At 36.3% G+C, this 25,919-nt stretch overlaps 1 protein-coding gene across 9 annotated transcripts in view; it reads right to left on the minus strand.

The window, feature by feature from the left end:
- The window catches only part of LOC122428730 (ABI family member 3 binding protein), a 281,331-nt gene that overhangs the window by 72,953 nt on the left and 182,459 nt on the right, over positions 1-25,919 (minus strand). For 8 of the 9 annotated variants that reach the window (XM_043448809.1, XM_043448805.1, XM_043448806.1 and 5 more), the window contains 14 exons: positions 25,303-25,362; positions 24,393-24,476; positions 21,332-21,391; positions 20,479-20,562; positions 18,839-18,895; positions 17,733-17,792; positions 16,985-17,065; positions 16,339-16,398; positions 14,064-14,138; positions 13,149-13,205; positions 12,408-12,479; positions 11,861-11,965; positions 9,021-9,095; positions 5,022-5,096 (listed from right to left, as the gene is read on the minus strand). In XM_043448809.1, the coding sequence (XP_043304744.1) occupies positions 5,022-5,096; positions 9,021-9,095; positions 11,861-11,965; positions 12,408-12,479; positions 13,149-13,205; positions 14,064-14,138; positions 16,339-16,398; positions 16,985-17,065; positions 17,733-17,792; positions 18,839-18,895; positions 20,479-20,562; positions 21,332-21,391; positions 24,393-24,476; positions 25,303-25,362 (1,005 nt within the window). The remainder of the gene's footprint in view (positions 1-5,021; positions 5,097-9,020; positions 9,096-11,860; positions 11,966-12,407; positions 12,480-13,148; positions 13,206-14,063; positions 14,139-16,338; positions 16,399-16,984; positions 17,066-17,732; positions 17,793-18,838; positions 18,896-20,478; positions 20,563-21,331; positions 21,392-24,392; positions 24,477-25,302; positions 25,363-25,919) is intronic. The other variant, XM_043448807.1, reaches the window with a different exon arrangement.

Below are 25,919 nucleotides of genomic sequence, written 5' to 3' on the forward strand. Positions count from 1 at the left end.
AAACATCCTAATTGGCTCCAGTGCTAGACTGCACAGAGAGGAGGTGGGATTAAGGAAGGGAAAAGCTGGGAAGAAATGTGCTACCAATAAATCCACCATATTGTAAACACATTACCTGCTGCCTGCTTTAGTTTCCTGAGGAATTCAGACAAGCGTAATGTGGATTCCTGCCGCTGCCCCTGGCGCTTTTTAACCATGAAGTGATGATTTAATAACTGCCCTACCAGGCGTTCTAAAGCAGGTGAAATCAGTGGAAAGGAAAGAACCAGAAATATTCACAGGAAAGGGATGGGAATCACTCTCTTATTTGGTCAATGGCAGCTCCAAGAAATGCAACATTTTTGTTGTTGTTTTTTTCCCTATGTGGTGTTATGCTTTATATTAAATTGAATAAGAGCATGATTCTAAAAACCTAAATCTTCCATGCTGGGGGAAACTTACAAGTGTACTTCATGACAGTTTAACCGAGAAGGCAGTTTTGATTTCCTTATTAAAATATTTACCAATATTATATTTTAGACCCATTTGTTTGAGCCAAATTATCATTTACAATAACGAACAAATTAACTTACCAGTTATATGTATTAACTACCTATTTGAATAAAGGGCATCTCTTCAAAGAAAAATTCAACTACCAGAAAACAACTGTGAGTGGATGTGTCTGATACGGACAAAGGTGAATGAACATGCAAGAGTGTTCTGCCAGAGTAGATGGGAGAATGCAGGCGTTGCTCTCTGATGGAGATGGTGCACTAAGGAATCTTCAGTAAGGTTTGCCCTTGCAACAGCCTACAAGGATATTCTCATAGATAAGTGATATGCATAGACCACACACCTCCTTCATGTCCAGACTCCCACTTTCTTTGCTCTAACCTTGTACCCGGAGGCGCAGTCTGAGGGGCAGCAGGTGTCCTGCCTCCCAGAGACCACTTTCAGGGCTTCACTTGTGCTCCTGGGTCACCTTCCCTCGGGTCTCCTCTGGGACATTTCGCTTTCTATCATTCCTATTTTCTTCTATTTTTCTCCATTAGTCCATCTTTTCATTTATCTATGAATTCTTCCCTCTCCACCCATAAAACAACTCAAGTCTTCCAACATCCTAAAATCAATAACCAGTTCCTTGACATGGCTTCCCCTTCAAACAATCCCTTTCTTGCTCTCATTCCTCTCAACTAAGAACTCTGCCTCTGCTTTCTGGTTTCTTAACTGCATCTTCTCCGTCCACTGTAGATGGTCTTCCCTTTCACAGATCTCCTGCACCCATGGATCCATGAGGCCTCATCCATAGTTCTGAATATCACAATGTTCTAAAGACCAAGAAGCTTTTTTTTTTTAATTTTTTTGCTTAGCCTCTTTGACAGCAACGCCTGACTAGAACTGATCTAAGTCAATTTACGGTTTTTATTTATCCGAGGTAGTGTGACTGCTCATACTTCTCACTGCAGACTTACGAATATGCTTGTAATCTATGGTATCTGTGCTGTTTCACCTTTCCAAAGTCCGAAAATTGCTGAGTTCTGAAGCACCGGCCCACAGGTTTCAGGTGCAGGCTTCTAGACCTCCACTGTCAAGTCCAGTGGCCCTTCTGACCTCCTCCTCCTCACTGTTACTCATGGCCATCCTTCCCTGCCTGGCCTCCTGAGTTCCTCCTTCCTGGTACTCTCTGGTCGTTTGACAGAAACTTCTGCTGGCTCCTCCTTCCTCTATCCACTATTTAAACGTAACCATGTCCTCTAAGACTTTGATCTCTGATCTCTTATTTTCTCAGTCTGTACCTTCTCCTGGATGATATCATTCCCTCAAAATTTAAGAACCTTCTATACATAGTAGACACATAGACACATGGCTCCCAAATCTACATCTTAAATATTGACTTCTGTTTAGAAAGCCAAAAATTCATTTCAAACACCAATCCAACTGGCCCTCCAAACCTAGCACCTTATTCCTCCCTCTGTGTTCCCTGCCTTAGTTAATGGTATCAGCATCTACCACCTGTATAAGCTAGCTTCCCTGGTAGCTCAGTCGGTTAAGAATCCATCTGCAATGCAGGAGACCCAGGTTCGATTCCTGGGTGGGGAAGATCTGGAGAAGGAAATGGCAACCCACTCCAGTAATCTTGCCAGGAGAATCCCCATGGACAGAGGAGCCTGGAAGTCTACATTCCACAGGGTTGCCAAGAGTCAGACATGACTTAGCAACTAAACCACCACCACCTGCCTAAGCTGGAAATCACAGTGTCCTCCTTCTCTCCATGACACATTCAGTCATTGTCCACATTCTAGCAATTCCATCTCCAAAAGACATTTTAGCATTCATCCCTTCTTTCCTAACTGAAAAAATGCTGCAAAGTAGAGTCTGCCAAGAGCATTTGCAGGGTTGGATAGCTTGCTGAAATCTAGATATTTTTTTCCCCCCGGCTTGCTTCCAATGACTGAAGTCTATCCAAATATTTCTGCGGTGACAGAAGTTGCCACATAGCCAAGACAGCCCTTGGTACAGAAACAAATCTATAAAGAAGGCACAGCTCCGCTGAACCAGGCATCAGAGTGAGTCCTCTGCCCTGAATTTGAAAGCATTTCTCCAAGACAGATCAAAAGAAAAGCCAGTACTGTTCTGGCTCTGGACATGCCGTGTGGGCTCAATGTGTCTAGATTCCTCATTAAATACTGTAGTTAATTTGACTGAGTGACTGGATATTCTCTAAAGGGATAGCTGGATGAAAGCTGTGTTACGCTTAGGCACCTATGGAATAGAAGGGCTGTACAGAGAATCCAAGACTGACTTATTTGATACAAGTCTAAAAATTCAATTTGTCACTTCTGACATCACTTAGAATAAATTGAGACAAACATCATGTTAAAACATAACTATGCCCCGATTTCAGTACTACATTTTACATTTTTACAGAGCATCTGTCTCTCTTGGACTGCAAGGAGATCCAACCAGTCCTTCCCAAAGGAGATCAGTCCTGGGTGTTCACTGAAAGGACTGATGTTGAAGCTGAAACTCCAAAACTTTGGCCATCTGATGTGAAGAGCTGACTCATTTGAAAAGACCCTGATGCTGGGAAAGATTGAGGGCAGGAGGAGGAGGGGATGACACAGGATGAGATGGTTGGATGGCATCACCAACTCGATGGACATGGGTTTTGGTGGACTCCAGGAGTTGGTGATGGACAGGGAGGCCTGGCGTGCTGAGGTTCATGGGGTCGCAAAGAGTCGGACACGACTGAGCAACTGAATTGAACTGAACTGAACTGTCTCTCTAGGATATACCAGCACACATTACGTTTACATGTAACTTACCCTGTTTTCTGAGGAGCCAGTAAAAAAAGTCATGGGCTCATTAGGAAGCAAACCTGAGACTAGATACAACCCCCAAACTGTTTGAATCCAGTCTTTTAAACACTTGGGAGAAAACTGAAAAGTAGTAATGACTGCCTTATGTTTCCTCCTGTGGCATCACAGCCATGGACTAACAGGGGAACCCCTGAGGGACACAGTGGCAAGACCAACACCAGGTTTAGAGACACAAGTCACACTCAGGTTTGGAGACACTTGGAACTGGAGTCAATAAAATAAGCCTAAGGAAGGCTCCATGGGGAGCATTTGTGCCGTTATTCCAAGCTCAAACTTATGAGTTAGAGTGTCTGTGAAAAATAAGGTATTGATGAAAGTAAGGTAAATATTATTTAAAAAGAAGAAAGTTTAACTATATTACTTTAATGAGATTATGTCATATCAGAACCAATAGTATTACTTTTTCTAACGAAGAGGAAAAGTGATAAAATCACTCACATATACTGTTGTTCTCTCTAATGACTCCATCTCCGTTAACATATTTTTTCCACAGTTGAAAACAAGAAGTTGGCCTTTTGCCAGTGGGAAGATAAGCTTTTTTCTTATTGGTGCTTATAATATGACTTTTGCTTTTAGCAGTACAAATTTACATTCTGGACTTCAGGGCAAAAAGGCTCTTTGTGGACTCTCACCACTTGCAACCTCCTAACCATCCCACAGCAGCTCTCCACTTACATAACCAGGAAACCAAGAAAGCAAGTGAATTCACTTGCTTCCAAAATGCCATCAGTCCAAGCTACGGCTCAGAAAGCTTTGGTTCTAGGAATGTTTTATAAGCTTCTAGGACCACCTAAGAATTTATAATAATTGAACTTTTTTTTTTTTTTAAAGGGGGCAAAATCTGTAATATTGCTCAGATACTCAGGCTAAAAATTTGGCTTGGCTTATTAGTGAACCAGCAATGAACTACTTAGTGAAGCTAACAGTGGCTTCTTATGATCACTTGGGGATCTAGAGAAATGTCTGGGTCCTTGCAGTCCCCACCTTGACTTCTCCCACAAATGCAAGATAATTCCCCCCTAAGCAGGCAAAAAGCCTTCTCAAATGATAGGCAATAAATAGATCTGTAGCTAAAGAAATCATTTAGCATGTGTGTGAAAAAAATTTCTTAAGTAACTGCTCCATGAACTGGGAAAGTAGAATTAAAAACAGACCAAAAAACCTCTCAAACAAAGGAAAAAAAAGTCCTCAATGCTGAATAGTGTAAAATTTCTGAACCCAAGAAAATGGATAAACATCATTTTCTCCATTTGCAAAACATCATTTTATCATTTTTGTGGAAAAATCCTAATTCTTTATCTTATTTTGGTGAAATGTGAGCATCGCATAGTTAACATTAGTAGGTTATATTTTAGAAGTCAGAAAAAAAAGAAGCATTCTACCCTTAATTCTAGAAGGTTATTTTTTATAAGTCAGAAAAAAAGAGAAGTCTTCTACCCTTAGCATAATTCTCTGCCTTTGGATTATATCAATGTTTACATAAATAATGGAGCACATATGTAACTCTTATGAACACTTTGAAATGATTATATCATGCACGACACAACACAGTATCTGAACATAAATGAAATATGGACTTCATATCCATCCTTCCTCATGTTTCATTGCAGCAGAATGTGACAGTAGAATGCATTTGACTTAAACATGAAATAAAGCATTTACCAGGTGGCGTATAGGACACTTCTGGACTTGGTGATGTCTTTGGCTTCAGAGTAACATGCTGGAATACCTTAGGAGCTGAAAGAGAGAGCTTGGACCATGAGTCATTTGGTTTCAGCATCTCCCAGTCATGCTTAGCACATAAGATCTGACAAAGCATAAACCTGATTATTGCTTTTAAAAAAGGATTGAAATAGGAGTTACATGGAAAAATAAACCTTAAGGTCTAAAAGTAAATCAGTTAGAATTTCAAATACTTTAAGAAAAATGAAATCTGAGAAACAGCAAAATTTGAATAAGCATAATGGTAGGATGAAGAAATTTTGGAAATCTTTCAGAAGAGATAGCAATTAATCTGAGAGTACTCTTCTTTTCTTGGATGTTTGCTTGACTTCTTAAACCCATATTCATGCCTTTCTGTGAAGAATGAGTTCTGTAAAGTCAAAGTGGGACCCCAAAAAGCATGAATGAAAGCAACTTAAAGTCAGGTCAGCAACAGCAGAGAGAGAATGGGCAACAGAACGGAATGGCTGGGCTCACGTTCTGTGCCTCCCGTAATTCTTAGGCTCTAAATAAACCTTTAAATGACATGTTTACAAACTCAAACTGTCTTTCCACAGCTGTTCCTTTGGAGTAACAAGGTGCGAATGTAATAGATTTTTGTTTTGTTTTGTTTTAGTCCTGGGGGAGTGGGGGAAGAAAGGCCTACTTTATTTATATAGTTCATTTTACAACTTCAAAAATGCTTCCATAAAGACTATGCCCTTTGATTCTCACCATAATGCTGAGAGGAAGGAATGATCAGCTTCACTTTGAAGCCAGGCTGGAGACTATTGCCTGGGGTCACATGGTCATTAAGCACCAGCCAGGACTTGAACTGAACCCCAAGGTTCAGACATGATCGCTAGGTCCCAGCTCTTGGGTTTCCTATATCCCAGCTCTTCAGGTCACATTTTTAACTTGCTCATTTTTTAGGTGGACATAATAAACCTGTCCTAACTCAAAGGGTGCCTGTGAGAATTAAGTGTGAATGTCAAAATGATGTGAAAGCTATACTCCTATAAACATTTCTTTCCACTTTTGGAGAAACTTTACAAATTTGACATCGAAAGATCTGAGTATATTTTGCTTTTCACGTTGTTTGCCCCCTCAAAAATTAGGAGCAATTTTGATGGTTATAAGATTTCTAGATATAAAATTATTAATAACAGGATTGTTCACTATTACTTATGAACACAGGAATCTAAAAATCAAACCTATGTTTAATGATAAAATATTCTTGATGATTTCTTCCAAGTTTTTGATCCCACTATGTCTTCAAATGCCAAATATAGTAAACTTAAATATTGCTATCTAATTTATCAGCATAATTTAAATATAAATAAGGCAGCATGCCCAATTACAGAATTTCATTCTGAAAATCGTGATAGATAAACAACTGCATTGCTCTTTAGGTTGTACATGCTATGTTGGATGATGGCCTTATAGCCCAACAATAATAATTTGCAGTTGGTGTTGCACATATGAACAGAACATTCTCTCATTCAAATGGCATTTTGCAACAGCTAGCCAGATGTAAGGGGGAAAGTACTATGAGAGTTTAAACATTTGTCGTTCAACTATTGAGTGATACACATATATACATATGAAACATCCTTGAAAGACTATAAAAACCTAGGGTATTGCTGGGATCTATTAAGTAAAGCTCATATTCTCCTGGGTAAGAGAGATCCTAATTTCAACCACTTTTAAGAGGAATATGTAGAGTGAACAATTTTCCAAACCGTCCCTTATATTAGGCCACCCTGACAAAGATGGAAGTATCTGGATGGCAGCTACTTTCCAGGGGAGATGCTGATGGACTGGAGTTTGCTCGGTTGGGACAGAATCAGGATGCTCTCTTACAGTCTGCAGCCACTCCAGGGTTTCAGAGTTTGAATGGAACTACTGAGTGTATGCATCTATCCATTCTGAAGTTGCTTGTCAAGAAAGGTTAGCTAAAGGTCTAAATCAAAATCAAACAAGGTTGAAACTTAGAGTGTCATAATTGGAAACTAGAGCAAGGTCCTGACTTACTACATCGATTTTTGTAAGTACAGAGGACAGCTCAAAAAGATAAAATAATGAACGCCTTCCTTCTTAGTTCTTATCTCCTTTACTTTTTACAATGTTGCTAACCAGGGCTTTATAGCCTCAATGTTTTAACTTCCAACACATCTTATTTTTCATCTCTTCTCTTACTTTCCAACATTCATTGTTTTATGCTTTCTTATCTCTTTCCATTTCTCCTTTTCCTACTACATTTATTCTATTCTTTATATTCACATAAAAGGTTGAGAGCTTCCTTTCATGACTTTATCTGTTGATTTCTTAAAATTAGATTTTAGTTTCCTATCCACAAATTTAATATACTTGCTTTAAAAATTCTTATTCTATTTATTTTTACTTATTCACTAATTCCAATTAATTACCCCAGCATTTCTTATATATTAATATTCCAAATTTATTTCCTGTTATTTTTAAATTTATTATTCTTTCAGATGATTGTTGCCTTGATACCTTCATATACTTATGTATCACACCCATATTATTTTTTAGCAAAGTTTTAGTAATTAAATAAAAACACATTTAAAAATACATTAAAGCAGATTGAAAATCTTTAGCTAGATGTGGTACCCAGGACTTTCTTTTAAGGAGTTTTCCTTTAAAGAAAAAATAATGGGCAAAATTTCTCTCAAAAATATAATGGAAAATGTTAATATCTCTCAGGTATTCAGGATCATTCCCAAATCTAACAGTTCTTTTTTTGTTCTTTCAGTAGGGATACTGAGATGTGCTAAAGAATCTGTGGTGGTAATTCAGAGCTATCACCTGGATCAAGCATAATTTTGATGCTGCTAATATTTTCCTTTCCCCAGATCATTGGTGATAGCTAGGGTTCCTTTTCAGGACACTGGGTAGGTGCACTTCATATACTTTTTGGAAATGGGCCATGTGTAAACAAATTTAAATATAGATGATTGGCCTAGACTGTAAGTACCTTGACCACAGAAGGGTGAAATTTTGTTTCACATTCCCAGTGTGTAGCCCATTGCTTGGCACGTAGTCAGCATGCAATAAGTATTTGTTGAGTGGCTAACTGATGAACTAGTTAATCAGCCACTTAAGGATCAAGGTGAGACAGTTTTAAATGAGGAGGGGAGAGTGACAGAGGACGAATGGCAGAGACCAGGCATGACTGGCTGTGTGCTTAGAGTGGGCGTCACTGGGGAAATGTCTGGAAAAACTGACGGAGTCCAGAGGCTGGATGAGGAGGAGAATAAAAATGGATGTGAAATGCTGAGAATCTGCAACTGATACAAGTGAGAAACCAAAAGGAGGGAAATATGAGCTTTCTTTGAGGTATGTGAGGTTTATGGTAGCCTGAAACGAAGATCTGCCAAGGCTGTCACAGGAAACGAACAAGATCTTGGTTAGAAGTCAGGGTTAATCACTCAAGTAAGAACTTCCGTACTATTAAAAAAAAAATAGTTTACGATGACTCTTGTTTAGCTCCTTTCCAAAACTCATAGCAAAACAACCAAAGCCATATTATGTAAATATTTTATAGGAGAAGATACATATTAAAAATCTTCATGACCTAATGTTAAATAAAATTGACTGAAAGGCCAAAAAATAATTAGGGGACTGGTGGGGGAAGGACATTCAAGTACCATGGAAGGGTTTCTCAAACTAGGAGAAGCAAAGGGAGTAGGCAGGCTATTTTTTTAAGAAATTCCATATTTCTCTATCCCCTTCTCAAATAACATAAGGGTAGGGAAGCTTTCTGGAATAAACCATTTTAATACTATACTTTTTGATAAAGTCTAAATATAAATATTTATTAGGTTTCAAAGGAAGACTTATTATATAAGTGTTAAAAACCTAACTTGCTATATAATTCAACAGAGTAACTCCGCAAACATCAAACTTTTCAGGCCAGAATATAAAATAAACATTTACCTGATTGTGTTTGTGGGATTCTTGGACGTGGAGATGTTTTTGGTTTGGGAGGAGTTCGTGGTATCTGCTTGGAAGCTAAAAGAAAGGATACAGGTTCGGAGCTCTTGAGCTTCTCAAGAATAACAGTACCTAACCTTCTAGGAGCTCAAAGACGTTTGTTGAGGGACTGAAGACGTAAATGTACAGCAATTAACATAATTAAAGCTGGCAAAGAGCAATAGAATATAAGAAGATAATTTTCTTATTATAATAGAAAACAAAACAAGAAGGCACATTAATATCTAAGATACTCAGCTGGCAAATGAAACTGTTGAAATTTTGGGATTATCTTCTTCAAATACCTATTAAATAGGCTAAAAATAAATTTCACAATAAAATAATTCATCCTTATTATAAGTTCACATCGCAGTATCACAGTATCCCAGTATAATATTTTAAGTACAAAAAGAAACAATTTCTTTTAAATAAAAAGCACGTTACATTCCACATATACCTAGAAGGTGAATATGTCTCAATAAGAAAGTTATGGAAAAAAATTAATCTTGTTAAAGAAAACATAATTTTTATTGGTCATATTGGGGAAGAAAAATTGAACAGAAATTGAAAGGATGTATTATTGAAGGAAGTTATCCCTTTGCTGGGCAATTCTCAAAAGAGTTCTAGGACATTCAGTGTAAAAGTCAGTTTCTTCACTAAAAAAATTAAAGGTTTATCCTGCTGGAGGAAAATAATGATCAAATGCAAGGTCACAGCTTGTGGAAACACCTGTTTGGTTGGATGAAGTGTGTCTGAGATAAAGAGAAACAAGAGAAACAGATGGTTTCCAAGGTCATGGAGTTTCAGACCCTTAAGAAAAGCTTGCTGAAAGTAAGAGTTATTAGATAAAAGAAGTTGAGTCTGTAGAGACTTCTTCCTGATAATTTAAATATACAAAGCATGCAATGGTTTCAGGGGAATCTTCTCGCCTGTAGAAAGAGGAACAAGATATGTTGGAGATTATACTGGTTTAGGAGCCAGAAATTAAGAACTCACTTTGCTGATCACTTGGTCTACAACCTTGGATTCTTCATCAAAGGTAAAAGGGTTTTTAAGAACCCTTCCAATCCTACAATTCTATACTTTTACAGTTTTCTTAGTCTTATGATACTGTGACTCTGAATTGCTTTGCTTGCTGAGGTTCATACTGATGGGTTATTTGCATTCTTGGGGTATAAGAGACCATCTGTAGGTAAAGGTGTGTTATGAAGCAATTCTATAAAAAATAATTCAGAATGAGATTGGTATCACTGGTAGTATCTGCAATTAAATATTTCAATCATATTAATAACCACAGCTATTAAAAAAAACTTGAATACGTTAGCGATAATAGACACAGATTCAGTTAATACAGTCAGTGTGGAATTTTGGTAAAATTAAACTGTAGAGTTTAATAGTCAAAGTTTAATGGGGTATTCTGAGGACAATGAGTAAAATTAATATCCATATCTCCTTTGGAAATAGAGCCATATAAAATAGTTTCATGGCCATCAAAATACAAGTTTGAGCTTATATATGATAAACTGCTGTTCTGAGGGAGCCTGTAGACACTGAAAGACTTTTTTCCTTGTAAGAAGAAGTACATTTAGCTGTCTGCATTGATGCTTTGTTTTCCTACATTTCAAATTCTACCAAGGAAACCCTTATGACTTGCCAACCAACTGGTGTGATTTCAGTTTCTCTTATTTGTATCCAGTGAAGTGGCCAAGCTGCCACGGGAAGGAGCAGAAGAAAGTAGTAAGGTGATAGCATTTAAAATTGGGATAGAATATAAATGTTCTTCTCCAGAAATATTTCTATTTCCTATATGAAAGACTTGTGGAATAGCTGAGAGGTGTGTTTCAGTTAATCCTAAATGATACTCACAACACTGCTATGGGACTGGTTACAGATTATGGACAGAAAGAGGAATGGGGCATCAGAAAGATATGATTGCCCATCAAAGACTGTGAGCAGCAATTATGGCTTCCAACAGCTAGTCATAGTGCCCAACTATCATCTTCCTGTTCTTTAAGTTCTGTGAATATTCACCTTCTACATGAAATACGAAACAATACATTTACCCAGTGTGGTCTGAGGCTCATCTGGGTTGGGTAGAATTACAGTTTGGGGAGGCAGAGGTGATGTTTCTACAGTAATTGAAGGAACGTACTCAGGGTTACTATAGTGCTTCATGCACCTTTAGTACAGAAAGGATGGTAACAAGTAGATTTTACAGAAAAAAAGAAAATTTCAGTAAATACTACTGTTACTTCTTAATAATGTATTTAGTTAAAAAACTGCTTAGAGATGTCAGGTTATAAAATACTTTCAAGGTAAGCAATATCCTTACTTTTTAAATCATCACTCCACACTAGTACCTCCCCCAATAATGCTAGAAAGATATGTTCAAGAATAACCATAAAACAAAGTAATAAAAACTGTTAAAGCATGAGCCATTCAGCACCACTGAATTTTGTTTAACAAAGGAAAAAATCAAACAAGTAAATCAATGTGATGAAATAATGACTGCTAATGAAGTGTGTTGCTAGGTCAGAAGGTATAAGTGGATCATTGTACAAAAATATATTATCTGAAATATTCAACATAATACCAAACTGGCAGAATGTTCAACCTTAGGAAAAAGATGCTTTAGATTTGACAGCTTCAGTGACTGAAATAGCGAGAGGCCAAGATCTAGATACAAAGCTCAATGAGAGAAGACGCTTTTTTGGACAATGGTTATGAAGAGAAGCATCTGGAAAGAAAATTAACTGTGATGAGGAAGGATGATGTTGCAACATGGATTCACAATGAAGGAGAACCTGGGTTTTCTGGTGATGGTGACAGTGAGGACAAAAGCTGCCGGGGTGTATCATTACCTAGCGTGGTCTCAGGTGGTTCAGACACATGTGTAATAGATTCCACAACTGTATCAAAACAAAGGAGAACAATTTTAAAAACTGTAAGATGTTAAGCTGCAGTCAAGTATTTCTCTCTTGAATATCAACCACAGTCTCTTGGGAATCTGCATCACATTTTTACAGATAGGACAATGGGTTAGGATAAGAAAAAAGCAATCTGAGAGGGATGTCCTATTCTATAATCCTAAACCTCCAACTTTCATTAACTGTCAAATGTTATTATGCCTCAATACATAGACACCACAGAGAAACTGAAATTTATTTCTGTATTCCGAGTCAATTATCATTTTAATTTTAGGAATTCAAGGATTTTAGAAGCTATGGCTCTTCAAAGCTAGTGAACTGTAGAACAAGTACCCCAGCTTGGACTTCCATTTTCTATGAAAAGTAATAGATACTGATTAAAATATTTTGAATAAAAGAATCAAAGCATGAAAACCTTTACCACCTTCTGTCTCTGGCTCCTCTGGCCTGAGTGGTGCTTTGGTGGTGGAATAGACATAATCTATTTCAGTTGGTGCTAGAGAAGAAACCAAATGGTGGGTTAGCAGTGGGCAACCCATAGTACCCACTATCATGGAACACTGTTTAATTTGAAAACAGAGGTTAATTATCCTAATTAGATAATCTATCCTAGATAGATTTGTGAGGATAAATAACATTTAGGGAGAATATGAAGATGACTACAATTTAAGAGGGCGGAAACGAAGGCAGGGTGCAGTGTGGAACACACACACCAACGCACACACGAACTAGCATGATCTACAGCAGTTTCCACCTGGAGCAAAGCAGATAACTTCATCTCCTTGCATATTTTTGTTTAAGGATTCCAGTGAGAAAAAGACATAGAGTGAGTTCTTTGAAAGCAAGAGGATGCATCCTAAAATGAACATGAAAAATAGGATGTGCATATTTGCATTAAAAGAGTGCTCAGAATATTAAAAAATGAACTTTTGCATTCAGAGTCAGAGGGAACTAGGTGAGGAGATTGTGAAACTTGCAAGGCAACATAGCGGGCACTTGCATAGTGTGCTGTAGATAACATTTAACTGTCAAGATCCACTGGATGAGCACAGGCAAGATGTGAGAAGCCATGAAATGCCACGAAGCGTGAGGACATCCCAAGATGACTTCCGCAATGTGATGGAAAAGCACATACACCTGACTTCCCCTTGGGGAACATTATTACCTATAGCTTCCTTTGACGACTCAGTGCTAAATGTAAGCAATTCCAGGACTTCAGAAACTAGCAAAAAACACAAAATGGTACAATTTATCAAGGATGACTTGCTGCAAGCATTGAATAAATTCACACAAAGTATTTAGACACGTGACTTGTACTTTAGTCAATGTGAGCAGTGACTATAATAACAAGAGTACTATTAACCCTAATAACTGAATCATAATACTATAAGTACTGTAGGTTATCATTAACAACCATACCTTGTTCCATCAACATAAGCATCCAAATGCCATTTAGCTAATTAAGAGATATACAAAGGGGATGAAAAGAAATTATAATCCGGTTAGGAAAAAATAAAGATCTGGTGTTTCAAAATTAGTGTCAGAGGGTTGCAACAGCATTAATAAGCATAATCTTAAAAATTTGTTTTTAATTTTGAAGGGCAATAATGTGTAGGTTCATACTATGTAAGGTGAAATTTTGTTATCTTCACTGAAGTGAGAACTTTCTTCTTTCTTAAGGGTCACAACTGAATGAGCATTCTCTTCACATAGCAGAACACAAATTTAGCTTACTACTAAAGAGAATCACAAGTTTGTAACTTTGTGAAAAATAAAGGTAAAGAATAGAATCAGTTCTTCTAAGTGGTTTTGTTGACTACTTAATCAGATATGTGATTATTCTGTTATAGAGTAAACCCAATGAAATGAAGGTAAGTATTTCTATACAGTTGAATAACAATTAATATGAAAAGAATGTATTACTAATTTGCACTTATTTGCAATCATGGAAAGAGCATGTACCATATATAGGGTTGTTAAATGTGTATTCTTTTGCATTTTTCAATGTGTGGAAATACAATACTCGGGGTGTGTTCCCTGAAGCTCAATGGTGTCCAGACAGATTAAAGAATCTATTTACCAGGCTGACTTTGGGTCATTTCTAGGCTTGGTGATATCACTGGCTTCAAAATAAGAGTTCGCAGTTCAGGGGGAGCTGAAAGAAGAGGGTCTAAGTTGTCAAACTAATTATGGATAATTTATGTCACAGAATTTAGACAAAGGTAGCAATACAAAGACCTTCAGAATCACAGTGTTATGAATAGGCATGCAGAGTTTGCATTATTTAAACCAGAGATTGGCAAATTATGCTCCCCCCCCAAGCCAGCCCTCTTCCTGACCAGTGAACTAAGTGATTTTTACATTTTTAAATGATTGAAAAAAATTAAAAGAAGAGTGATAATCTATGACGTGTAAAAAATGGTATGAAATTCAAATAAAGTTTTGTTGAAACACAGCCACACGTACAAACTAAAATGACTCAAGGCCAAGATGTAAGTGATATACAAATATGCCTTGAATCATCTTAGTTTGTATGTGTGGCTGTGTTTCAACAAAACTTCAGTGGCTTCAAGCTACAACAGCAGAATTGAGAAGATATAATAGAGACTGAATGGCCTCCAAAGCCTAAAATGTTCACTATCTAACTGTTCACATTAAAAAAAAAGAAATCACTGATTTACTGATCCCTGATGTTAATTATCCTTTTAGAAAAAGCAACAGCCTACTTGAAAAAGTAAGGGTCTTAAAGACTATTGTGTCTGAATCTATATTTCCACAGGGGCTTTCTAAGAATGTCTTACAGCTGATTTCAAGACAATATTATCAACAAAATATTCAGTATCATCTAGGAGTATTTTGTTCTATGTTCCAGTTTGACCACCCCCTCAGGAACCATCAATATATGTCAAAATGTTTTATTTTCTTGTTCTCACCATTCCAACCACCAATTTAAGTCTTAGCTATTTCAAATCTCAACTATTCCCTGTAAGACCACAGAGAACCTTGATTCCTTTAAATGTTTTCTTTCTATATTTTTAATCAAACAAGCTTATACTTTTGTATAAGCAAATTATCTTTCATCTAAGAAAAATTCAAGGCTCAATTCTTCACAATTATATTGTACTTTAAGAGGTAAAACATGTCCTTACATTTTTATCTCTATCTCTGTTCCACACCCCACTCTGCTCAACTACTAACATGGTGCTGGGACCACAGGGGGCAAGGAAATGGCTGTTTAACTAAGACAAAGAGGCAATGCTATTTTAAAAAGGAATTAATGAAACAGAATGCTAAGAGAGTTGAATAAGACGCATCTTTTGTTAGAGACAATTCTTATGCATTTGGCTACCATATAGATCTCCTCCAACCATGAGCATTCTGGTCCATGTGCAACTGTAGAAATGCTACTTTCTCTCTTAGACGGCACAGAGGTGGGAAAAGCAAGTTAGCAAGCCATATCACTGTCACTCTTGGGACCCAGCTGCAATGGGCTGGAAGGACTTCTTGAACTAAAATCCATAGATTTTCTTGGTTTCAACTGTGGAGCTTTGAGAAGTTTAAAGTTTGTAAGAAGGATGTTCCCCCCACCCCATGTTTTGAAACTAAAGGAAGAAAATGTTGAGTTGCTATTGTATTGGTAGGTCTAAAAACCATCAACATTGAATGTGGACAAATGTTTTCTAAAATATTAGATTTTCTTGGCTTTACTGCCTAAGTTTGAAAATTTTACTTTACTGTCCAATTTGTTCTTATCACTGAGGGTCTTTCAGAGATCAATAACAAAATTTGTTAAAGATATAGATATTACTATATATAATTAGATACTCAGATTCCTACTTAATGATTAAGAATCAATGCTAAACTGTGGTGGAGAATAAGGAATAGTCAAGTTCATTAATGATGGGTAAGCCTGTGAATTACATTCACTAGAACTGTCTCTTCCAAGAAGCAACCTTTTAAAAATAATTTAATAGGGAAATCATTCCTTGAAATAGGAAGAGAATAATGAGAATATCACAAAAAAATCTTAGAGAGTGGTTCAGAGAAATTTCATGGTACTGAATTATCACCATTTTATAGATCTACATACCAAATAGAAGGGGAACAATTTGGGCTTCAGACTCTTCACGGAATCACATAATGAAATGCTAAAGGGGATTTCATGGCAGATAGATTTCCTCACCTGGATCCAGGGACATCTGTTACAAATAACAGGTAGCCCTTGAATTAAGAATCCTGACTACTTATAAGATGAAACATGAGACAGAATTACAACAGCCGTCAAAGGAAGCAGGAGCAACTCTGGCCATGATAGTGATGGGTTGGGTTTTTAATGAGGTCACAAAAGTCATTACCTAATGTTGCTTCTGGAGCTTCAGAGCTATGAATAACAGGTTCAAAGCCTGTAGCAGAAACTAACCAAAAGCAACAAGGAGAACATAAGAAAGTTCAAACACATACATAGAAAGTCTTAATTTTTCTTTCAAAACATTAGTTTCAAATGACGCTTTTTTAACTTTTATGAATTCCGAGAAAGCAAATAGTCTCTGAGGCTAGAAGCAATTCCTTGCAGAAAGTAGGTACAACCTTTGAACTCTGCTATGAATCTTAGTATAGTCAACAGGAGACTGGCCTAGGTGTTTGATTTTCTGATTCTAATATGGAAGCTTGCATTGGAAAATCTGTTTAGGCAATATACGTTAAAAATATGTGAAAGGAATTTGTTGCATTTCTTAGAAGTTGGGAAAAAACCTATGGTTATATATTATAATAGATCATATGTATGTTTAACTGTAGATGTATCATGAGTAACTATGTGAGTATTGCTACAAATAAAAGTGACCAAGAACTTCATCCAAGAAGCAACTGCTAACCATACTACAATGCCTCAACTCTTAGGGAACAGGAAGTCTGTTGCTTTCCATCAAAGGCACTGCTTTGGGACCCCACATGGACACATTGCTAGGGTTTACCCCTCAAACCATGGAACAACACGTTTACCCAGTTTGGTCTGAGGTGCTTCAGGGCTTGCTGTGGTTTTAGGTCTGGGACGTGGACGTCGAACTCGTGTTGTTTTATAAGCTGAAGGAAGAAATATTGGATTAATACTGGATTATTATTATTCTAGTGAAGGTGGTATTGGAAATAAGGTTTTAGATTTTCTAAAATATGTTTCCTTGAAATTTAAGGCATATATTTTTAAGATCCAAATATTTTTGCCTATTTTGTTCATTATTTTATCACAGAGTCTTGAGGTGAAACTTACACATAAAATTAAGTCAAGAAGAGGAGTCTTATAAATCTCTAACTTTAAAAAAGGTAAGGACTATCATCAAACCATAGGTAGTTCACAGTAAGAAATTTAAATATTCCCCCAAGCCATGGAACTACACATTGTTACGTTTTAGCTCATCTAGAGAAGATACAGACATTCCTGACTGCATTTGAAGCTCAGCTTTAAAAATGAGCCCCATTTAGACAAAAGTAGTACATGATACAAATTCAATTAAGGTTACACAGCAGAAAGATACCCTGACCTAATCCCATGCATATCTTTTAGAACAACAGGCAACTTCTTTTAGAGTCTTCAATACTCTTATTGAGAAGAATAAACAAGTTGCAGAACAGCAGAGGATGACAAGATAGTCTTAAGAAGCTAGTGATAATGTGATGACGATGAGGATGATAATGATAGAATGCATTGATAATGGGCAGGAAAAAAATGTTGTGGAACACAGAATATCATTACCTAATGTTGTTTCTGGAGCCTTGGTTGTTCGAGTGACAGGTTCAATGACTGTAGGAAGAACTAGCCAAAAACAATAAAACAAACCAAAGAGATTTCAAAAATGTACTTGAAGAGTAAATTCAGAAGCTAGTTTTTAAGCTTCAGGACAGAGAGAAGAGAGACACATACTTGTTCTTTGCAGATCTGACCAAATTATGGCCAATATCCATCAACCTCATAAGTCAGGTTATGCACTCTGTTCAATATCACTGTGGTCAACAAGAAGTTCTAGATGTTTGGTTATCTGACCCTTGCTAGTATGGAAGACTTTGCTAGATGAGATTTTTACACATTTATGAATATAAACATGTTAGACTTTTCTAACTACTGGAAATAGCATTTATCAGTCTATTTGCACTTCTATACAAGTTGACATATAAATGTCTACTATTTTGTTCACTATTTCAATAATCATGGGTATAATAATGAATTCACATGTTCAAAAGTATAAGGATCAACGTAAAAAGTGGGGCATGCTCATCAAAATTTCAAAGTGGTTCTTCATTCAGTAAAAGACAAGAAACTCTTAAACCCTATTAAAGAAGGAGAAAGAATCAGCCTATTCTGTCATAAAAGCCTATCATTTAAACTTTTAAGATTTAGGCACGTTCAAAAATTTGACCATTATCTAAAAGCATTATTCCTTGAAAAAACAGATTCACCAGTACAATCACACAGATCCTAATTCAATAAAAAGTAACACAATAAAAAACACAGCATTTCTACAATTGATGAGGAAAAAGCAAGTGAGAAGAATAAGTGATAAATGGGAATTCATGTCTGAAAGAAGGCTTAATAGTCAACACTGTTTAAACAAATGTACATGATCACATGACAATGTTGAGTAGATACATAGCAATTAGTATATACACAGTTCTCTTGGAGTCAACAGATGACATAGAGCTTAGCATAATTACAAGAAAAAGATTGTAATAGAATGACAATAGAGGGGTTAGAAATGGCTTTAAGATACAGGAGAACCTGTATCTTATACTATCATGGTATGGCTATAATGGTATGACAATGAACAGGAAGAGTGCCATTTGAAGGACACACATGCTCATTACCCACGATTTCTGGAGCTTCAGTTCTAAGAGTACCAGGTTCAAGATCTGTAGTGGGAACTAGTCAAAAACAATGAAACAAACACTTGTGAAAAGTCAGCAAATTAAATCTTACCAGTATAATATTGCTTCAGAAGGTACATAACAATTTGAAAATTTTTTTGAAATCACATACTTGTTATTTAATGATTTGGTCAGCTAAAGCCAGGTAGATATTCTTTTATGAGACAGTCATAGCATACACAATCTGGTAAATATCTTCATAAAGCCAACATGAGTTTCTCCTAGGTATCTAAGTACCTAATTCCAATCATTATAGAACACTGATCTAGGAAAATTATCTAAACATTTTACCAAATATGTACTTATGTAACTGTTCTGATAACTGTTGACTTTTCTGTGGAAGCTTTAAGAAAAACAACATGTCTAAGTTCTCATCACCAGGAAAAATATTTTTTTACTGCTTTCATCTATCTATATGAGGTGATGGATTAAACTAAAAAACTAAAGCTACTGTGGGAATCATCTCATGAAACACGCAAGTCAAATCATTATGCTGTATGCCTTAAACTTATACAGTGCTGCATGTCAATTTTCTCTCAATAAAATTGGAAGAAAATAGCGTGTCTATATAAGCATGTATACAATAAGTAGATTTTGTGTTTATAGACATGGAAAAGAATTAAGCCAAGTGAAGCATACAGATCTTGTTGAGAACAGCTATTTGGAAGTAGGCTGAGACCTTGTTTGAGGCAAAAGCACTCAATAAATCAGGATATAAGAACGAATAGTGTGTGGGGCCCAGCAGAGCACTTAACGTGCTCTGTTCTAATCATAAAAATGTTGTACCCTGTATAGGGGTAAGAGACCATTGCAGGAGAGACTGCTGATGCTTTTGGCTCAGATCCAAACTTCTGAGTCATACTTTCAAGGACTTTCTTCAACTGCTCTTATGGACCCTTCCAAACACAGCACTCTTCATTACTGCTGAGAAGCAGAACCTCCCTTCACTTAGAAGTCTGTGCTCATGGGTTGGTCTCTTCACCTTTCTTTTTGTCTCAGTCTCCATGATTTTAAGATTTCTTACTTCTGTCCTTCACAGACTTTTCTCCCTTTCAGCTGAGAGATGTTTAGAACCCCTGCATAAAAGAACTCTGTTTGCAGAGACATACTGCCTAGGTTCAACCTTTTAGTGTTTCACACTGAGGCGGGTTCTGAATTTGCCTCTACTCCAGACTGAGAAGTAAGAAGTCGCTGCCTTCTCTGATATCCTCACAGCTGTTGATGGGCTCTGAGGACAGGTAAGTTACTTCATGTGTGTTTCTTGAAATAAAAATGATTGGTTTAAGACATTTTGTCTTTAAGTGCAGAATGGAGTGGAATGAGAAAACGCAAATAAAGTACACAGTACATCATAGAGTAGATCCTTATGCAGAAGGCACAGAGAATTCAGCTATCGCAGAGTCCCTCCCACCCCCTCATCACATTTTCCTTCGCTAACTCAACAGTGGGAAGCAGCGACCGGTCATTTCGTGCCTTTACCCACACAGGGCTCACATGGGCAACCACTCCCACTACTGAATCAACCCCAGACTCTCCAGAGCTGCAAGGACTCAGTCCTTTAATGAGAAACCCACATTTACCCGGTTTGGTTTGAGGTGCCTCAGGAGTTGTTGTAGTTTTAAGTTTGGGACGCGGACGACGGGTCCGTTTTGATGTTTTAGGAGCTGAAGAAAGAAAACCTTCAGTTACTTCAGAGTTTGTAGTTCAGCAGCTATGGGTAGCAGAACACATGTCTTCAGATTTCCTACAACTTGCTAGATTTCCTCATATTTTAGGAAGTGCGTCTTTTAAACTTTTTAATTTGAAGCTTTCACCCTTATTATAATAGTATTTTTTTTACATGTGGAAGTTTACTGGGAATAAGTCATATATGAAAGTAAGTTATTCATTTAAAAAGAAGAATCATTCAAAGAACTCTTTTTTGAATTAAAAAGGACAAGAGCCATTGCTAAAATATTATGGTGGTGGTGATGGTACAAACTCTTCGATGGTTTACTAAAATAAGACCATGTCATCAACTTTTCAGTTAAAGAACAAATATCATATAGACAGCTAAAAAAAAAAAAAAAAAAAAAGAACTTTAGATCCACAAAGAACCCCCTTTTCTAACTTTTGTTAGGGTTACAAGAATTGCTTTTTAAACTCAAACAAAACATTGGTTAAAAACATATGCAATGGCAAGAACAATTTTAGATGGTTACATGTATAACAATTGATCTGAGTTAGCTTCATGCATAAGCTCTCTTAGAAACAAGGGATAACTTGTTTTAAGAGTCAGAGTCTTCTGAACTTTCAGGATGAAGAATATCATGGAGTGATAATAGAGGATGATGATATAGCTTTATGAAGCAAAAGAACCTGTAGCTGTGATGTTGATGGAATGAGTCTGACAATGAGAAGCAAAAGCACTTACTGAGGATCACGTGTTATTACCTTTTGTTGTTACCCAAGCATCAGTTCTGAATGTAACAGGTTCAAAGTCTGCAGTAGGAACTGACCAAAAGTATTAAAAATAAAACAAATGATTGTTTTAAATAAAAGAAAACTTAAAACATTGACTGCAAAAAGGATATTACTAGTGTAACATTGCAAGTTTTAAAAACTCAAACTAGAAGGGTAAATAATTGGTTTTCTAAAAATTGGCCATACCTAAGTCAGGTACCTATTCCCTTAGTCCTCCTTTTATTATCTGATTCTAAATTAATAAGCCAAAGTAGGATGTTTGGGTATTGGTAAGACCTATCTTTGGAAAGAGACTGAGGCCTCAGCTGATGAATCAGATTGGGTACCTCTCCATGTTACGCAAAGAAAGAACATGTCTTCATGAACAAAGAGGAACTTTGATAAATACTTGATCGAATCTCAATGGCTTCATCGGGTGCCTAAAGATCTGCACCTTGGGAGTCTGACGTGGACCAAGCAAGATCTAGAAAAGCTTTGAGTAACACCTTGAAATCAGATATCCTTTGTATTATATTACAGTTAGACTTTCTCCTTTGATTGGTCTCTACTTATATCCACTCTTTCTGATTTTATTCTTTTCCATCTTTCTACTCATCTATGTCCCACGATGATGTCAAGGCTCCACTTTATTTATTTTGGGCACATTCCAGCTTTCATTGTCAATGCCCCTGAGCTATAATGTTATCCTACAGAATCAGCAATACTGAGAAAACTGTTTCTTTTCCCAATAAAGAAGAAACAGTGACTGCTTGGAAACTTTCAAAACCAGGGTAAATTTTGGAATAACTAAAATAAATTTTTATATAATTTTTCAATCCACATAAATCTTTTATTAACCTCTCTGTAAACTGCAGAGGGAAATAGTTAAGGCTTTTAATATGAAGTTCCCCACAATCAGATTTCAACCTTCAGCTCATGGTGTAATCGCTGTTTTTCACAATCACAAGTCCCTAAATTTCATCTGTAACAAGAATGAGATAGTTATACATCAACAGCACACAGTCTAAATCTGATGAGTAAAAGTGCTTTGCCTGACCTATTTGGTGTTTGAAAATTGGGATATTTTACTGAAAAAACTAAAACTTTGGAAACACCCTAAAAAAATTGGAAGGTCTAGAAATAGTCTGCATGGCAATAATTAGCAAAACTAAGTCACAGCTGAACTCTGTGGATGAGGAGGGAATTTTCTTGTTTGCCCCAGTCTCTACTCCTCTATACTGTCTCACTTTTAGTCCTTTTTTCTCATTTACAATATACACTTGGTCATCATAGACATTTGAATTTTCCCATCATGTACTTTTTTACTTTCTTGTCTTTGACCCTCCTTTCTGCTGCTCTCCTTTTTCCTCTCTAATGAATGCTTTCTTAAGTTACCTCCTTTTTTCAAAGGTTACCTCTTGTTTTTTTTAATATTTTAATTATTTATTAAATTTTACATATAACTTTTATAATCATTAGTAAGTGTATATGATTCATGCATTTTTTCCCTATATTTGCTATTTTCATAATAAAAAGAACAGTAAGAAAAATACTTATAGATAATATATAATATATATAAACAAATATAATATGGATAATATAAATGGTAGAAACTGACATGAAAAACTTTATAACATTGACTACATACATATTTTAAATTATTTATAATATATACGTATTATGCAGGAGACCCGGTTTCGATCCCTGGGTCGGGAATATCCCTTGGAGAAGGAAATGGCAACCCATTCCAGTACTCTTGCCTGGAAAATCCCATGGATGGAGGAGCCTGGTGGGCTACAGCCCATGGGGTCACAAAGAGTTGGACACGACTGAGTGACTTCACTTTCTTTCTTTCATAATATATACATATAATGATTGCTAATGTATATACATATATATCAATATATGTTAAGCTCAAGGCAACAAGTATCACCACTTTTTATTTTTTTGCAGAGAAGGATGCATTTAAATAAGAAATTAATATCAAAATGAGAAATTTATATCAAGCATACTTTAAAAACTCCAAATATTTGGAAATTAAAGGTCCACTTAAAAATGATGGCTGTATCTAAGAAGCCATAACAAGGAAAAGTAGAAAACATTTTTAACAGAATAAAAATGAAAAGAGAATTTATCAGAATTTGTTGCATGCAGCTGAAGCTGCTCAATGCAACTAAATACAATGTGGAAAGTTGAATAAGGTATGAAAACAAATATTAGACACTAGCATAAAATTCTGTGAAACTGGAACAAAATCTGTCCTTTGTAATATTGCATCACATATTAATTTCCATTTTTTTAACAACAGTATCATAGTATTTCTTTATATTCTCAGAATTGGATTAGGAGTTTCAAGCCTCACATTTTTTTAAATCACTAAAACAATAAGCTCTCTAGACTTTAAGCAGTAACCTAGTAGTAATACTAGATTCCAGAGTAAATGGAGCTATATCAAAGTTTTAAGTGAATATAAATCAGAAATTAGCATTATGTTCATTTTTAGTCAAATAAGTAAGGCTTCATTCTTTCTAAATTTATCTTTCTCTGCCCCGAAGATTTATGTACCTAGCACATCTTGTTGATAGCACCCAAATATCAATCTTATATTTTCATAGATGTGTATATTGCCAACTTCTATTTTATTTACCAAGGAAAGGCTTTTGTTCTTAACTGTCTTGCAGGTTTTAGGATGAAAACACGTTTTCCACATCTGATACAACAGCACCTTTGGAGGCTACTGAAGGCAGTTAATGTTTTTAGTTTGAACTGAATATGCCTAATTTTTCTAGAGAAGCTTTCCTTTCCAAAGATAAGTGGAAGTTAACAAAGTGTACAGCAACAGAGATTTTTACAGAGGGAGTATGAGGCATTCGGCTGCCCGGACAAATCTCCCCCTACTGTGCTCTTCTCACCAGCTCTGCAGTAGGAACTGCAAATCAACACGAGCTGTGTCTTTACTCTCTGGGGGCATACCGGTTACTCCCAACAACTGAGATTACTCGTTACCCTGTTGGGTTGGGTTGTTGGAACTCTAAGCCAGCAAAACTTTTACCTGGTTTGGACTCAGGAGCTTCAGTACTTGGTGTGGTTTTTGGTCTGGGATGTGGATGAATTGTCTGTTGTGATGTTTTAGAAGCTGAAGGAAGAAATTCTTGGGTTATTACATAACAACATTACCCAGGGTTCTGGAACCTATGGGAAGCAAAAACATGACTCTAGATTTTCTACATCTTATCAGATATTAGATATCATTAGATATTTACCTTTTTAGTTTGAGATTTTTGTCACATACATAAATTCCTTTTGTATCTTCTTTTATCATAGAAGATTTTTTGAAGACAAAAATCAATTTTAATATAGGAAATAAAGATTAGTAATTATAATCAAACTCTCCTAGAGCAGTGTGGTTGGGCAACAAAAAGGTTAAGGACTGTTGCTCAATTTTAATAGATAATGAAGGACAGTCAAACTAAATGTGAGGTTTATAATTTAATCTTTCAATCTCTGGTACATGTTCTATGTAACAATTAAAATAAGAACACATTACTACCTAAATAGAAACAAAACAACAAAATACTATGCAAATAGAAAACGTGTAGAAATGTAGATGTGCAAAGAATGGATCCTCTTGGCCCTGTGAGAATAGTTGTTGATGGCTTTATCTGTCTAGACAAGAAACAGATCTGTGATGTGTTTGCAAACCAGTTTTTACCACAAGCACCGCTTGAACAAAACACAAAATGATACAATTTCAAACAGGTTACCCAGCAAATATCTTAAAGCAGGCTCACCTAGGGCTAATTCTATTAAAAACAACCGATAATTTAAGAGTTTTCACAATTTTAAGAAGAATGTAGATAAATGGCCACAAAGAATAAAACTACTGTCACATGGAGCAAGATGAAACTCTGAGTCCAACAATAAGCAGGATAAGGCTAGTTGAAAACGCAATGTATCATTACCTAATGTTGTTCCCGGGGCCTCTGTTCTAAGAGTGACAGGTTCAAGGGTTGTAGCAGGAACTGACCAAAAAATAATACAGTAAAGCAAAGAGATTTTAAAATATATGAAAAGTTAGAACATTTGCACCCCAACAAGATTTGCTTGTATATCATTCCTTCCACAAACAAAAAATAACAGAGAAAGAGCAGATGACTGTTCTTTGGCCAAGCAATAGTTATGGTCAGTCTTAGGCTAAGCCTTGAACTATCTTGAGTCAACATGAAATTCTCCTAGGTTTTAACTAATGGATTCTAACCAATATGGAAAACTCTGCACTGGAAAATACCTTCAGGCATTTACCTAATATACAATGAGAAAAAAAACAAAAAAACCTGTCTTTAAAGTAATCTGATCAACCTGTACTTCAACAGAAGCTGAAAAGGAGCACGTACGACGTTTAGGTTAACATGGATATAATAGTGTGTACGTTTGAAGTAGATATTAAAATTAACCATGGAAATGGATGGTGTTGGTCCTGCGAATAGCTCAGCTATGGAAAAAGAGTCAGAGATCTCTGTTCAAATCATGACACATAAAAGAGCAGGATAAAGTGGTCACTCAGTCTGTAATATTCAGC

Source organism: Cervus canadensis, chromosome 27, assembly GCF_019320065.1.
Source record: "Cervus canadensis isolate Bull #8, Minnesota chromosome 27, ASM1932006v1, whole genome shotgun sequence".
NCBI lineage: Eukaryota > Metazoa > Chordata > Mammalia > Artiodactyla > Cervidae > Cervus > Cervus canadensis.